Source organism: Eumetopias jubatus, unplaced genomic scaffold (assembly GCF_037043125.1).
Source record: "Eumetopias jubatus isolate StellerSeaLion01/CBP00866 unplaced genomic scaffold, mEumJub1_p1.0 scaffold_12, whole genome shotgun sequence".
Lineage (NCBI taxonomy): Eukaryota > Metazoa > Chordata > Mammalia > Carnivora > Otariidae > Eumetopias > Eumetopias jubatus.
Genome location: NW_028274818.1, coordinates 71,004,837 through 71,021,092, shown reverse-complemented (window position 1 = coordinate 71,021,092; position 16,256 = coordinate 71,004,837). Strand labels below are relative to the sequence as shown.

At 57.5% G+C, this 16,256-nt stretch overlaps 1 protein-coding gene across 7 annotated transcripts in view; it reads left to right on the top strand.

The window, feature by feature from the left end:
- The first annotated feature begins 302 nt into the window (after positions 1–302).
- Positions 303–16,256, top strand: part of ABCA3 (ATP binding cassette subfamily A member 3) — a 33,960-nt gene continuing 18,006 nt past the window's right edge. For 3 of the 7 annotated variants that reach the window (XR_015766532.1, XM_088017270.1, XM_028111812.2), the window contains exons 1-12: positions 1,423–1,600; positions 2,190–2,429; positions 2,542–2,806; positions 3,624–3,751; positions 4,403–4,568; positions 6,285–6,544; positions 8,096–8,212; positions 8,444–8,564; positions 13,021–13,194; positions 14,649–14,830; positions 15,489–15,632; positions 16,097–16,226. Coding sequence is in view for 6 of the 7 variants with exons in the window: in XM_088017270.1 (XP_087873396.1) it covers positions 2,376–2,429; positions 2,542–2,806; positions 3,624–3,751; positions 4,403–4,568; positions 6,285–6,544; positions 8,096–8,212; positions 8,444–8,564; positions 13,021–13,194; positions 14,649–14,830; positions 15,489–15,632; positions 16,097–16,226 (1,741 nt within the window). In the remaining variant the exon portion in view is untranslated. Of the gene's footprint in view, positions 443–1,356; positions 1,601–2,189; positions 2,430–2,541; positions 2,807–3,623; positions 3,752–4,402; positions 4,569–6,284; positions 6,545–8,095; positions 8,213–8,443; positions 8,565–13,020; positions 13,195–14,648; positions 14,831–15,488; positions 15,633–16,096; positions 16,227–16,256 lie in introns of those variants that run through there. The other 4 variants (XM_028111815.2, XM_028111814.2, XM_028111813.2 and 1 more) reach the window with 4 other exon arrangements.

Genomic DNA, 16,256 nt, shown 5'->3' with positions numbered 1-16,256 from the left:
AGGTGGTGATCGCAGAAGCAAGGCCTAGGTGAGCGTGTCTAATGTGAAAGCTCCTTCTATTTCCACGCATCAGGAGGGAACAAAGACTCACCCTTGCAGTATCTGTTTCCCTGCATCCATATTTCTTTGTTATTGGATCTGCTCTGTTTTAAGTAACACGCTTGCGATCTGTTTTGGTCTCTTTCTAACTTGGTGAGAGGTGCTTTTTGGTTATTTTCCAAATTATGCTCTAGCGCCCTCCTTTTGCCCAGAGGTCCTGGTAGAGTCATGCCAGCAAGTCCTGGGCCCCTCCTGATGTCCCGTGAGGCGTCCGTCACCACGCTGCACTCAAGAGGCCTGCAGGCCCCACCCCAGAGCCCTGGTCACAGAGCTGCCTCCTCCCAGCCAGTCCTGCTGTAACCCCAGAGGGAGACCACGGCCAGGAGCCTCTCCCAGGACCCAGGTCAGTGCACGGGTGCTGCTCTCAGCCTTGTAGGGACTGTGGGAACGTGGTCAGTCTGTCTTTCTGTCCCCCCATCTCCTCGAGCCGGAGAGACAGGAGTAAGCACGGGGATGTGTCCTTTCCTGGCCAGACTTCTCCAGAAGTCTGACCAGAAGACTTCTTTGAACTGTGACCTTTTTATATTCCCCTCTGGGGAGAGGAAGAAGGTTCACCCTGGTCAGGCCAGGTCTCATCGTGGGGATGGCAGGCCCTGCTAGAGGCACTGCCATCCCCCATCTGACCTAAAGCACTTCTAGAAACCTTTGATAAACCACAGGGCCTCGTGGGCCTCATTGTTTTTTATTCTTTTATTATTTATATTCTTTTATTAACTGTCCACAGCTGATTTTATGACACTTTTTCCACCTTGTTAATTTTGAAAGAATTTGGATCATTTGTTGACATTTAATAGCACTTCATGCTACTTTAGCTTTAATCTCTTCACATTTTAACCACATGGTTAATTAAAAGCATATTTTAGGTTGATTTGTAAATAACTTCTTGCAGTTGTGTTCTCTACAAGTATTCACTGAGGACCCTTAAATGCGTGAATTTTGAGTAACTATCCTCTGACAGATATGGACAGCCACATCGTTTCCAAAAAAAGCAAGAGTTTAATTTTAAGAAGAGTTTCAGTGGAAATGACTTTCAACTGATTGGGGCCAAATGTAAAGTTGGCCTTTCTGAGAAAACACCAAGGAGCTCTCAAGGCGGGTCCTCTGGGCATTCACTAAGGGACGTTTGTCTGAGGGCTTGTGCTCTCTCAACCCGCCTGGCAGGTTGTGTGGGGCTGCATCCACCCGCCCGCGCAGGGAGTCAGTTCACTGAGCTCAGAACTTCCCGCGTACGTCACACAGGCTTCTCCCCACTTTCAGGACCGTGAGCACCAGGGGCCTATCTCCACTCCCCCTGCGCCTTCACCGCCGTGTGGACAGGAACCAGGTGCTCGGGGGGGGTGGGGGGGCCTCCACCTCTGCCGCCCGCGTGCCCACCCTGGGTGGGCGCAGCCCCGTCCACCCCCAGGCCTTCACGCCCGCAGCTTCCGGAACACAGTGGTGCCGTGTCCTGGGCGTCGTGGGGTCTTCCTGAGCTCCTTCAGACCACCTCCTTCTGCAGCAGGTGAGTGTCTCATGTGCGCTGGGCTCCGTGTCTCTGCCACTCACACTAGAAGTCTGGGGAAATGCATTTCCCCAGGTGGAGGGAGGCCTTTAGAAATCCCCGCTCTCGTTTCTGCTGGGTCTCCCGTAGGACAGCCTCTCTACAGCCCTGCACGGCCATATGTGCCAGGTTACTCCTACGTGACATGGGGCATATTTTCTCTGGAGGAAAATGACCACTGTCACGTGGAGGCCACATACCAATGCTCATGGTTAAAGCAGGAAAAACTGGTCCTGAGGGCCATCGTTCCACCCACGGGTCTGCCTACCACGTCCTGTCCCCCAGTCAGCCAGGCTGGCAAGGGCCCCCTCCTGGGCCTTTCCTCCCCGCCCCACAGCTCTGGGCCAGCCAAGTGTGCTTTCATTGGTTCTGTGACCGTGGCCGTGGCCAGGGTGGCCAGTTGGCAGGAGAGGGGTGCAGGGGGGATGCGCAGAGAGGTAGCACATTCATCTGAACCACAGGGGACACCTGCATGGCGTCTACTGCAGGATGAGAGCCCCTCCAGCAGCACGTGGCCATAGAGCCTGTCACTGAGGGTGTGTCTCTGCAGGAGACCGGCCACTGCCTAGCAGCGTGCTTTCTCCGTGAGCAGACGGAGCAGAGCTGGTGTCTTTCTCTGGTGGCAGACAGGACGTGGGGACGCAGGAGGAGGGCTTGTGTCTGAGGGGGGTCTCCCGCCCCGGGGCCCCCAGGTGCACCACGGCTGCTGCATACCCGGCCTTCCGTCGGCCTGAAGATGGCCGTGCTCAGGCAGCTGGTGCTCCTGCTCTGGAAGAACTACACTGTGCAGGTAGGTGCGTGCCCCCATGCACCGGGCCCCAGGAGGGGAGTCCCGAGGGAGGGCCCCGTGACCCCTGCTGGCCTCGCGCTCCCCCAGCCGGTGCCTTCCCTTTCTCTTGTAGAAGCGCAAAGTCCTGGTGACCGTCCTGGAGCTCTTCCTGCCCTTGCTGTTCTCTGGGATCCTGATCTGGCTCCGCTTGAAGATCCAGTCAGAAAACGTGCCCAATGCCACCATCTACCCTGGCCAGTCCATCCGAGAGCTGCCCCTGTTCTTCAGCTTCCCACCTCCGGGCGATGCCTGGGAGCTCGCCTACATCCCGTCCCAGAGCAACGCCGTGAAGACCATCACAGAGATGGCGCGGAGGACGCTGGTCATCAACATGAGAGGTGAGGTGTCCTCTGGGTCCCCTCCCGTCCAGCTATGGGGGATGAGCCCAGGTGAGCCACCCCGGCCAGCGGCCAGACTCAGCATCTGCCCTTGTTGGCGGGTCACTTGTTAGAAAATGGGGACCACATGGGTGACCCCTGGAGCAGCACAGGCTCTGGAATCGCTCCCGACGGTTCATGGTGGGGACAGCTCTGGAATTCCACGGGCAAGGTGTGCCGTGAGTGCGCCCTGCCAGCACCTTTCCTGGGATGTGGTTTTGGGGGGATGGTTCTCGAAAAAGGCATCGGGAAGCCCGTTGGGGACACGCCCAGTACACGCACCTGTCCCCTTGCCTCACTCTTTGCTTCCAGGATAAAAAGTGTTACCGCTTTTCCTACCTCCTCTTTGGCGTACACCACCCATGGCCTGGTGGACGCCATGTGGCAAATGCTCCGGGGGAGGTTCTTGGCCCTCACGGAGCGATGACAGGAAGCCCTTTACGTGGTGTGGGGTCTGGTGACAGAGAAACCATGTGACACACGACATTAGTGTCCACTCCCATTATGACACCCCACATCGCCTGAGACAGAGGCCACCCCGTGCAGGGAGGCCGCCTCCAGCTCTCCCCAGAAACCCCGCCGCCCTGATGGCAGGGTGCTGCTGGTCCCCATGGCAGCCAGTCTCTCTGACCCCCCACGAAAGCCTCCTGGACTCTGAGGACAGGGGTACAAAGCCCTAGAGAAACCTGGACATTTGCAGTCTTTTCCTGAAAATGACCTGAAGCAGCCCGATTTCCCAGTAGAACAGGCGCTCGCGCAACTCGTGGCTTTCCCACAGCTCGCGGCTTTCCCTCGGAGAAGGACTTTGAGGACTACATTAGGTACGACAACCGCTCCTCAAATGTGCTGGCCGCCCTGGTGTTCGAGCACACCTTCAACCACAGCGGGGAGCCCCTGCCGCTGGCGGTGAGGACCCCGCCCCGCAGCCCCTCCCCCTCCTCAACCAGCCCAGCCTGTGAAGGCCCTCTGCCCACCCCCTGGGCCATGCCTGGCTTCACCGGAGGGCCGGCGACCCCGGCTGGGTCCCCGCCGAGGGCGCCCTGGTCCCACTCTAGCCCGTCGGGCCAGCGCCACCGGGAAAGCCTGAAGAAGGCAGCCAGCGGCCCGCTGCAGACGCCTTAGTCCTCGCACATGTCCCCTGTGCGCTGTCAAGTGGGCAGTGGGGAAAGGAGCGGACACGTGGGACTTCCGGACACCAGCACTAGAATTTCAGTTATTTAAAACACAAGGAAGTCTTCCTGTCTGGTGGCATCAAGACTGGGAAACGATCCAGTTCCTCTAGCATTATTTTGGGGGCCCTTCACTGATGATCAGGGCACCTTGGGTGCAGAGTTCCCAGAGGAGGCTGGCAAGAACACCCTGGGGGCGCACCTCAGGGCTCCCTTCCCCACCCAGGGCAGGGCTACTCACCATGACGCGTCAGGACCCCGTGGGTGTTGGGGGGGTTGCGGGGGTGCAGAGTTCACAGTAACGAACCCCTAAACTCTCTCATTGGACACAATGTTTGCTTCTCTGTCTGGATCCCTCAGAGTGGGTGCTTTTCTCTTTGTTCCGTAGGTGAAATACCACTTACGGTTCAGCTACACACGAAGAAACTACATGTGGACCCAAACAGGCTCCTTTTTCCTGAAAGAGACGGAGGGATGGCACACCACTTCGCTCTTCCCACTTTTCCCAAACCCAGGACCAAGGGAGCCCGCGTCCCCCGACGGCGGAGAACCTGGTGAGAAGCCGCAGCCGCGATCCCTCCCAGGGCTGCTGACGGGACGGTCACAGGGGCCCCACCTCATGTCCCTCAGCAGAAATACTCCTTTAGGGCTGTTCAGTCTTCTGCCGCCTAGAGGGAAGGAAGCGTCCAGGAAAGCTGGCTCTGATGGGTTAAGACACTCCCACATCCTTAGAGGCGCTGTCCCCACTTCTCCGAGGACGCGTGCTCCTGAAGGAAACTTCTGTGTCTCAGTCTTAAAGGGGCTGCTATTGGCATCACGTCTGTGGGCTTGGCCTCACGCTTCCTTTCCCTCCGTGGCCTTTGCTATGCACGGTTGTGTGGGCTTCGGGAGCTCTGTGGTCCTGGAGCAATTGTCCGGGGTCTGACTGTACGAGTGGGGTGCTTGCTGAAGCCGGCTCTTGGCTGGTTGTGCCCCCTCAGTGTGTGTGTTGGTCTGTCCCGTGTGGCCTGGGCAGGCACGCAGCATGTGCGTCTCCCCCGAAGCACGGCTGCCCTCCTGGAACGGAGCTGGGGGTGAGCAAGGAGTAGTAGCCCACTCCATGGGTCCTGGGCAGCGGCAGGGTGTTGCGTAGAACAGAGGGTTCCACCATCTGCAGGAGACAGAGCGTGTCCAGGTTTTGGTGGAAAGAACTAGTAATGTACCAAAACGAAGCGCCAGGCGGCCAGGCAGGCGGGCAGAAGGAAGGGAGGCAGCAGCCCGTGTTTAGAGACCATGGCTGGTGCCTGAGGCCAGCAACCGGAGAGACTGTCCTCCTGTTTTTGGGTACAGTTTCCTAAGTTTGGAAGCATATTTCACTAGGTATAAATTCAAAATTTGCCTGAGAAGGAAAAGCAAGCAGGAGCCTAGGGAAAGCATTCCAGCCAATGACAAGGGTCCACGTCTTTTTATGTTGAGGACTCAATAGTCCACGCCAGGTGCGAGCACACGAAGGCCCCCAAGCCATGGCAGGGACGCAGACCAGGCACATAGCACAAGCTCGGCATGCTCCCCCAGCCCCGTGTCCACACCTCAGACCCACGGGGTCCCCAAAGGGAGTTCAGCCCCTGGAAGAATCAGAAGGAAGGAGAAGATCCACATGCTGAAGGTGTTCACCGTGGCTTTGTTTCTGGTCACAGACCTTTCGGCAGGGGGAGTGGTTGACGACAGGTTGACCCCTCAGGGCCGGGAGCAGCCACACCACAGTGGCTAACACGCAGGCCAGGCTCTGCACTGGAATCCCTCGCCCTGGGTCTGTCACTCCTCCTCCCGCCTCGCCAGCAGACTTTTATGACAGAGCATGTGGCGGGCGGTCAGAGAGGGCCAGCAGAGAGAGCAGAAAGCACTCGAAGTTCTGAGCAGTGGCCTTTGGACTGTGATACCTGCCTGTCTTGCAGGTGCTAGCTCGGGTGGATGGAAGTAAGGCTGCTACTCAGCGGGCCTCAAGATGGCAGGATTACTGTTGATTATCCTGGGGGGCCCGACATAGTCAGCGGGGTCCTCCAAAGTGGACAAGGGGGGCGGAAGAGAGGGTTAGACCGGTGCCACCTGGCTGGCCTTGGGGCTGCGGGAAGGGGTCTTGTGTCGGAGATGAGGATGGGGACTCCTAGGGGCATTAGGTGGCATCGCTCCTTGGCCCTGTCCACCAGGGAGACCCCAGTACGGCTCAGGGCATGTGGCTGAGTGAACGAGCAGCACCCGTGACGTGGCTTTTCCCACTGCTCCGTGCTCAGGGTACATCCGCGAAGGCTTCCTGGCTGTGCAGCACGCAGTGGACAGGGCCATCATGCAGTACCACGCCAACGCCTCCACACGTCAGCTGTTTGAGAAGCTCACCGTGATCGCGAAGAGGTTCCCTTACCCCCCTTTTATTTCGGACCCCTTCCTGGTCGCCATCCAGTACCAGCTCCCCCTGCTGCTCATGCTGAGCTTCACCTACACCTCGCTCACCATCATCCGGGCCGTCGTGCAGGAGAAGGAGAGGAAGCTGAAGGTAGCCATGCTCTGTGTGGCTTCTGACTGTCTCAGCGGGTTGGGTGCAGGCGCCATGCCGCCGGGGGGGGGGGGGGGGAGGGGGAGGCCGCGGGTGGGGCGCTGAGCCACACGAGCAGCCAGATGTGGGGTGGAACGCCCACCGTGGCGCCGGAGATCCCAGGGCTTCTGTGAAATCAAGCCCGGTGCATCCAGGTCTTAAAACCCTGATAAAGCACCACATGTTGTGTGCAGTGCACTGAGCCCTGACATGTTGAAAAGACCATGGTTTGGATGTGCTAGGTCAAGCAGAACACAGCGGTAAACTAATTTCACAGGTTCCTGTTAACTTTTTTGCTGTGGCCACTAGAAAACTCTAAATTATATACCTACTCACATCCAATTCCTGCTGAACAGAGCCACCCCAGAGAGGCCAAACGTTTCGGTTCGTGGCCGTGCAGAAGGCCCGTTCACTCTGCATGGGTCAGGCACAGCTGTAGGTCTGCACCACCAGGTGCAGTGGGACGGGGGTAAGGAGTATGGAAGGTGTCCTTGCCTTAATCAGGTACAGCTGCGCAATTGCGTCACCCATAAACTCATGCCAGTGACGCTGTTGAAATTACCCAGACTTTATTTGAAGTTCTTCCTTCGGCAGCAGCTGTGACACTTAGCATATTCTCAAAGGTGCCACATCTGTGATCAGGAGGGCTTGTAAGCAGGGGGCCGGGAGAGGGGCCGGGGTGCTGTCTGCGTGGGTGCGGGATGGGCCGGCGGTGCAATGGTGTGATGTGGACGCTGGGGGCCGGGAGAGGGGACGGGGGCTGTCTGCGTGGGTGCAGGACAGGACGGTGCTGCAATGGGGTGATGTGGACACTGGGGGCCAGGAGAGGGGACGGGGTGCTGTCTGCATGGGCGTGGGATAGCAGTGCAATGGTGTGACGTGGACGCTGGGGGCCAGGAGAGGGGACGGGGTGCTGTCTGCGTGGGTGCAGGACGGGATGGCGGTGCAATGGTGTGACGTGGACGCTGGGGGCCGGGAGAGGGGATTGGGTGCTGTCTGCATGGGCACGAGATAGCAGTACAATGGTGTGACGTGGACGCTGGGGGCCAGGAGAGGGGATGGGGTGCTGTCTGCGTGGGCACCGGACAGGACGGCCGTGCAGTGGTGTGACGTGGAAGGGGTTAACAGCAGATGTGAAATGGCTCAGAAGCAAATGTTTATGCCCACAGATTCATGGATAAAACCAACATGGCAGAATGTTGAATGATTGTTGAATCTAAGTGGAGGGCGGGGGCATGCTGGGTGAGGGGCAAGGTGAGCTGATCCCGCCAGAAGCAGGGAGGGCATCCCAGGGGGGCAGCACCTAAGACCAGGGAGATGGAGGAGGAGGGCAGGGGAGGACGGCACAGGTGAACCATGTCTTTTGCCTGGCGCATGCTGAGCGTGTGTCCCCGGCGTCCCGCTGCTGTCCCCTCTTGGCCCGTGGGCGACACCGCGCATCCGCACAGATGTACAGGCTCTGGGCCAAGGCAGCGGGTGTGTCAGAGCGCATGTGTGGGGCTTTCTTCCCAGGAGTACATGCGCATGATGGGGCTCAGCAGCTGGCTGCACTGGAGCGCCTGGTTCCTCCTCTTCTTCTTCTTCCTCCTCGTGGCGGTCTCCTGCGTGACCCTGCTGTTCTGCGTCAAGGTGAGTGTGGCCTTGTGGAGAGCGTGCAGGCAGAAGGGACCGGAGAGCCAGAGGCACCGCAGCACCCCGGGGCAACCCCAGCCACGGCCCAGGGCTTCGGGGCGAGTTGGCCCCTCCCCCACCCTCACCAGCTTCGTTTGAGGGGGGAACCTTTAAGGTCTTCCTGGTTTTGTCCCCACCTCCCCCGCCGTGGCCTGCCCCGCCCGTGTGACCACCGGGACGCCCGCGCAGGTGAAGAAGGATGTGGCTGTGCTCACTCACAGCGACCCCTCACTGGTGCTGGTCTTCCTGCTGTGCTTTGCCACCTCATCCGTCTCTTTCAGCTTCATGGTCAGCACCTTCTTCAGCAAAGGTGAGCCGGCCCGCCCCCAGGACCATGGGTGCCCCAGCCACCCCGGCTCAGGAAACCTGGCAGGTCCCTTCTGGGTGTCCAAGTTGCCCACAAGCTGGAGGGGGCTGTGTTCTGCACCGGCCTTTGGACTCGATCCTCGGGGTGGCGCACGCCTGAGTCGTTCCTCTCCCAGAGTTCCCTTCCCCTGTGTGTGCAGCAGAGCCGTCCTAGTGTCGCTTTCCCACCTGCATAGTATCCCCGCCTCAGGGAAGGCTGCCCGAGGGTGGGTGTGTCCCTGCGGGTGGTGGTGGGGGGGTCCCGTGGGCATGTCCCCGTGGGCGGGCGTGTCTCTGCGAGTGGGCGTGTCCCCGTGGGCGGGCGTGTCTCTGCTGGTGGATGTGTCCCCGCGGTGGGCGTGTCCCTGCAGGCGGGAGTGTCCCTGCAAGTGGGCGTGTCTCTGCGAGTGGGCGTGTTTCTGCGGGTGGGCGTGTCCCGCGGGCGGGTGTGTCCCCCGTGGTGGGCGTGTCCCTCAGAGTGGGCTGGCTTGTCCCCGTCGATGGGTGTGTCTCGTGGGGCGGGGCTTGTCCCCCGCGGTGGGTGTGTCCCTACAGTGGGCGTGTCCCCCTGAGCAGGCGTGTCCCCCTGAGCAGGTGTGTCCCCGCGGGGCTTGGACACTCTAGCCACAGGTGCGTGCAGCCCCCATCAGAGGTGTGGTTTTTCTTTTTTAGCAGCAATGTGGTCTGAGGACTCATGTCTTCTTTCAGTCCTACATGATTTTGCTCTCACGTTCACCAGGTTTGCGTTCCACAATCTCTGGCACTGTCTTCTGCTAGACCTCTGCTGGGGACTCTCGCTTTGTCCTGTGTCTTCTTTTTCCGTTGCGGCAGAGTACACCTGACACTTGGCCATCGTCGCCATTCCTGAGCACAGTCAGGTGTCAGCAAGCCCATGCACACGGTGGTGTGACCGTCCCCACCCCCACTCCAGAACTCTTCCGTCTTCCCACACTGAAGCTCTGCCCCCCTATGCACCAACTGGCCATCCCTCCCCGGCCCTCGTACCCACTGTCCACTGTCTGTCTCTGGGGCTGTGGCCACGCTAAGTAGCCCACATGAGTGGAATCACACAGCGTACATCCCTTTGTGGCTAGCTTATCTCGCTGAGCCCACTGCCCTCGGGGTTCATCCCAATCCTAGTGGGTGTTCTAAGCCTGCGTGATATTCTGCTGTGTGGATGGGGCATATTCTGCTCGTCCACCCACCCGTCCATGCACACATGGGCTGCTTCCACATTTCAGCGCCTGTGAGTCGTGCTGCTGTGAACTTGAGCGTGCAAGCACATCCTTGTACCCAGAAGTGGAATTGCTGGGCCATGCTCTGGTTCTGTGCCTATCATTTGAGGAGCTGCCAGGCTGTTTCCCACAGCAACGCCACCACTTTCCATTCCTGCCCAGAGTGCTCGGGGCTCCACATCCTCACCCACGTTCCTCACGTTCTGGTTTGGGTCAGTGTTTGGGTAGTAGCCATCCTGGTGGGCGTAAGGTGGTGTTCCTTGTGTCTCTCAGCTTCTTTTTCATATTTACGGAAATCTTAGTGCTGAGTCTGTGTGACCTCCTCACGGTTGTCTTCCAGTTCCCTGGTTGTCTTTTTGTGTATGTTCTACAATGTTCTAGAATCTACCAAGACTTCATTTCTCCTACCCTATTTCTCTTTTGTCAAGTATTCAGCTGATTCTTGTACACATCCACTTACTCTTCTTTCCTCATCCATTTTTATGGGAAAACATCCCCCCCCTTTTTTTAGAAGGAAGTACTTCTTCACGTGCTCCTATGTCCACGACTCCCTGATCCTGAAGTCCCGTGTTTCCTATCACACGCCTTCCCTCGGAGGACTCCCTGGACATGTGGCTCATCCCCAGATTTTGAGCTCCAGCTGAGGCTTCTCTCCTGACATTCAGACTCACACACAACTTCCCTGAGATGCTCAGCATGCATCTCCACCCGAGCATGTCCATCACCACCTCCTGACCTTGTCCTCAGAAGCCCGTTCCCTGTCTCTGCTGGGAGCACCCTGTCCTTCCTGCCACTCACCAAAACACCTTGGGAATCATCCCTGACATCCTTCTCTCTCTCAAGTTCTGCACCACATCCGAGCAGAATGGCAGCTCATGTCCCTGTCCCCGCTGCCTCCACTGCCCCACCCATCAGCCGGGTTCACGGAGGTGGCCTTGAGCTGTCTTCCTGCTTCTGCCCTGGCCACCCTTCAGCTCTGGACACGGCCAGTAGTGTGAGCCTCCAGAGCCTGGCACTCTTCCACTCAATCCTTCCTGTGACCGTCAGCCTCACTCAGAGGGAAAGCCAAAGGTTTTGCCAAGGCTGCAAGGCCCTGCCCAGCCCCTTTGCTCTAGGCTGGCCACACCGCCTTCAAACACTCTTGCCTCCGCCAGGTCAGAGGTTTTCAAAGTGCAGTCCACAGACTCCTGGGGACCTGCGAGGTCCTTAGGGGGATTCACAAAGTCAGAACTATTTTTATGAGAATACCCAGATGTCGTTTGCCTTTTCCTACCATGTTGATGTGTGCGCTGACAGGCAAAGAAGCAAAGGAAGGTAAAACCATGGGCTCTGAGTGCCAGTCAGGACAGGCCCCAAGCTGTACTGGGCGCCATCTCCGCACATGCTCCAGTAAGCAAACGACAAACAAAAAGTGTTGATTTCACTCAGAAGTCTCCTTGATGAGGGGCAAAATTTATTAATTTTATTAAACCTTGACTCTTAAGTATACTTTTTAAACATTCCATGGGATGAAATGGGATGTTCGCATAAAGTGCTTGTTGCATACTCAAGGGTGATGACTGTCTTGAGGAAAAGCTTGTGGGCAGTGGCCTGAGTTGTCAACTAAACGAGCCCCTTCCTTCCTTCCTTCCTTCCTGGAACAACATTTTTGCTCAAAAGAACCACCCCCAGACTATAATTACTCAGGTCACCTGGGTGTTTGGCAGGCATTTTTCTCAAATTTGCGGTGTCTTTTAAGAACAACTGACAGCATCTGACAGCTTTCAAGCGAAAAATAGGATTTTATGAACTTGAATCTGACACCCAGAGCTTGACGGTGTCCGGCACTTAGCGTCTTAGGAGACTGGCGATCATTAATCAGCCAATGTGATTTTTCTGTATGTTGTACAATAAAACAATAAAACATGTCCACACTTTGAAGATCTGCATAGCTCAACAAACAGTATGTTCTGCACAACCAACACATCACATTACGAAATCATGCCCGAGGAATAACCCCTCCAAAGTGCAAGGCAGACCAGCAGATTCTCACATAACCGAGCATGAGAGGCTCATCAGTCAGTCTGGGTCCATGTAGCACCCGACCTTTGAGACGAGTGGCTATGGAGTGGTACTTGAGTGACTCTGTATCTAGGAAGAAGAGCCGTGAGTATCTGAGAAGGCTGTCCACATACCCTCCCTTGTCCAGCTGCCAGCCTGTGTGAAGCTGGTTCTCTTCGGGGGCTTCGTCCCCAACAGTGTAGTACGACAGGGTGACCGCAGAACAGCCGTAATCCCTTAAGTTGGACGCTACAGAGGCTTGCAGATATGGAACACAATGCCACTTTCCTCGCTCAATTGTGGGAAATACAGCTGACTTTCATGAAAATACTTATGTTCAGTTATAGTGGGTTTGTTACCGTTCTGAAAAATCTTTAAATTTTCTTAGTACTAATTCGCGATCCCGCAAGAACTGGTAGGTGTATACGTGCGTCCATGACCCACATGAGCACGCGTTCTCTGATGTCCTCAGTCACTTTTAAGACTATAGAGGGGTCTTACAACCAGAGCGTCTGAGGGCTGTCAGCGTGGACTGCAGCCACACTATTCTACCCATGACTCTCCCATCACACTTTTCCCACGCACCACCTTCCCCTCACAGCTGTCCTTGGCCCACTGGCTACCATCGCTGCCCCAGCCCAGGGGACGCCTGGTCCCCATCTGTGCCTTGCTGCTCTGCACGGGGCTGTCCCCACCCAGCACACTCTGCTCTGCTCCGTTACCCTCTGTGTCCCCAGTGGGTTACAAGCTCCAGGAGGGGAGGGGCTTGTGTGTGTGGTTGTGGCAGGCTCCCCGGTGCCCGGCATAGGGCCTGTCTGTAGAACAGATGAGTGAATGACGGGGGACGGACCAGGTGAGAAGCAGGACTGGGCTGGGCTGTGTCCACTGTGCAACGTCAGGGTGAAGTCTGCAGGAGAGGGCTGGGGACATCCATGTGGGGGTCCCCAGGATGGGGAGGGTGTGCGGCCCCAGGTGGGGTCACGGTCCCTGCAGAGCATGCACCGTGACAAGAGGAGAGGCTGTGGGCCAAGCCTGGGGTCCCCCAAGCCTGGTGCCCACGTCCCTGCGCAATGGCCGATGCCGGGCAGGGTGGGTGGCCCGTGCTCTCCCCTGCGTTCGGCACACTTGTCTTCTCTCCGTCCATAGCCAACATGGCAGCCGCCATAGGGGGCTTCCTCTACTTCTTCACCTACATCCCGTACTTCTTTGTTGCTCCCCGATACAACTGGATGACTCTCAGCCAGAAGCTGCTCTCCTGTCTCCTGTCCAATGTTGCCATGGCGATGGGAGCCCAGCTCATAGGAAAATTTGAAGCAAAAGGTGAGTCTCTTCCTTCTGATGAGCGGCCCTTGCTGACTGAGTTACTAAAAGAGTGTGCTCAGGGCCGCCTCCAGCATGAAGCTCCAGCTCCAAGCAGGACAGCTCAGCAAGTGGGGCAGGGGACGGCAGGTGCTCCGCGGTGGGGAGGCTCTCGCCTGGGCAGGAGCCCCGGGGGAGGCGGGCCAGACCCGGAAGCTCAGAGGACAGAGCGCTAACATGCCCAGCGCAGCGATGGCCACCACTCACCTGGAGCTCCTGTCCGGGAGCAGCTGGGGCTGTGAGAGAGCAGACCTCTGAGCCTCTGCCTGCACCTGGGGTGCTGAGAATAGTGAGGCCCTGGCCTCAGAGTCTGTGGGTGGTGACCAGCCTCCAGCTCTTGGTCAGGTGGCGGAACGGGCGCCTCCCTGCGCAGTGAGTGGGGATGAGGGAGAAACAAGTCACAGGCCAGAACTGTTTTTGTGATTTTCCTGTAAACATCACAGGGGTTGAATAAAACACGTCTTTGGGCACAGGAGCTGCCTGCTCGGGTTTCAAGGGTGGGGTCCAGCCTGCTCCTCTGAAAGTGGGAGAGGCCCCCATTTACCCTTAAAGCCCACCTGCTGGGGGGTGTCCTCCTGGGAGGACCTTGGAGGGGCGGAGGGGGCTGTCGCCACCAAGGGGAGGCAGGAGGGTGAGCGTGAGCTTCTGCATGGCTGCGGCATTATGCTGGCCTGTCCCGTCTGGGGACAGAACTGCGCGTCTGCGGGCGCTGGACCCTGTGCTGCCCAGTGTCTCTGTCTCGGGCTTACGTGGTCTTGTGGTCTCGTGTCTCATGGTCCTGGCTGTTGTGGTTTTCTAGCGTGGGTCTGTGGCAGGTGGGAGGCCATGGATCATCCGTGTGGCCTTAGCTTTCATTAGAGTTGTTTTCTTCTGTGGCAGTGTCTTCTCGCACTTCAGCCTTTAAACGTCTGTGTTTCTGTGTTTAACTATGTGTGGTAAATGTAGACTTTTTCAGTGCATTGCCCCTTCCGGGGTTCAAATACTTTCTTAAAAGCCATTAACCAAGAAGAACCTAACTGTAGGGCAACTCTTGGTTTTCAAAGTTCTACGCCGATTTTACTTAAAACAAACTTCTGGTTGCTTGAAAGTGACCAAAAGCAGAGCACAGCCACTTGGAGCCGACAGAAGGTAGCTGGCCATGCGGAGGCTGCAGGCACCGTTTGTGCTGCAATGTTTCAAACCAGATGGAAGGCAAGACCTGTGGGCACCACAGTCGAGCTTTATACATGTCTCGAGTGCTTCTATTTTTTGAAAAGACTTGTACTAAACATACACTATTCATGTGGGCCTTCCCTGAATCATACACATGTGTCTGTGTATTTGCGCGTGTGCACCTGCGGATGGTGCGTGTGCATACACGTACCATGTACGTGGACACACATGGATGAGCATGGAGGTCATGCTCTGTCTTCCAGGTGTGGGTGTCCAGTGGCGAGACCTCCTGAGTCCTGTCAATGTGGATGATGACTTCTCCTTCGGGCAAGTGCTAGGCATGCTGCTGCTGGACTCTGTCCTGTACGGCCTGGTGACCTGGTACGTGGAGGCCGTGCTCCCAGGGCAGTTCGGCGTGCCCCAGCCCTGGTACTTCTTCGTCATGGTGAGTTCTGCATGCTGGCCGCCTGCGTGGGGGTAGAGGTGCCCTCCACACACACCCCGGGCCCCTCCAGTCCCTGGCACGCAACCCTGCCCCGTGTGCGGTCAGTGAGGCGTGTGTCCCCAAGGCCCTGAGACCCTCCACTGGCCGAGATGAGCCCTGCACTCCAGGGTCTGCAGGATCCCACCCCCAGAGATGAACCAGGCTGACCCCGTGCTGTGTAGCCCTTTGGACTGTTTTTCTATGCACATGCATATCACGTACACATGCTTGTGTTTATAGAAAGGGGATCATGCTGGAAAAATGCCTGAAACTTGTTTTTTTTTTAACCTGATTTAGCTATCTTAAATATAAACGTGTGGATCTGTTTATAAATATACTTTTAGGTTTTTACATGTACACATTTGTAAGTTTTGTTTTACTTCTCTGGACTATGTTGTGTGCACTCTGGGTAAGCCTGCCAGGGACCAAGTGCCCAGACGGCAGGCCAGGAAGGGGCTCTGAGCCTCCCCAGGATAGAGGAGGGAGGAGACACGTTCCCCCGGGCGGAGGGCTGTGTGCTGTGTGTATTCAGCGTGTCGGTAAACATGTTGCCGTTCATCACACACAAAATGAACCGACGCGGGTCAGTTATTTGAGACCCGTCTGATTTCCATCCTAGCCCTCGTACTGGTGTGGGCACCCACGGACGGTTTTGGGAAAAGAAGAGGAAGATGATGACCCAGAGAAAGCGCTCAGAACGGAGTACTTTGAGGCTGAGCCGGAGGACCTGGTGGCCGGGATCAAGATCAAGCATGTGACCAAGGTGCCACACCCCATGGGCTGGGCGGGTGTGGGGACCTTGTGAGCCACAGGGCGTGACACCTGCCACCTTCCCCAGGGCTCTCTCCAAGCCAGTAACCGTCCCCCAGACCGGGACCCCCATGGCTGCCTTCTGACCAGCTCTCTGTGCCCCAACCACTCCCCAGGCTCCTCCCCAGGCTTGAGTCAGCACCACCTGGACTTAACCTACCATCAGCTTTGCAGCAAACACTTGCTGTGCTCACTGCACGGGGACAGATATCGGGGACCTGCCCGGTGAGGGTGGGGGGAGCGGTGGGGAGCATCATGGCCTCCAGTCAGCCTCTGCCCGAAACTTCCCACCTTTGCACTGACTGGTGGTGCTGGGCATGGGCTCCCAAGACCCTCTGGGTGGGCATTCCGGAGGGCATGCTGGAAGCAGTCGGGGGTGGGGCCTGCAGTTCAGGGCGCCCTCTGCCTTTGCTGCAGGTGTTCAGAGTGGGGAACAAGGGCAAGGCGGCAGTCAGAGATTTGAACCTGAACTTGTATGAGGGGCAGATCACGGTGCTACTGGGCCACAACGGCGCAGGGAAGACTACCACCCTCTCCATGCTCACAGGTAAGGGACCGTGGCCTGTGCTCTGGCAGC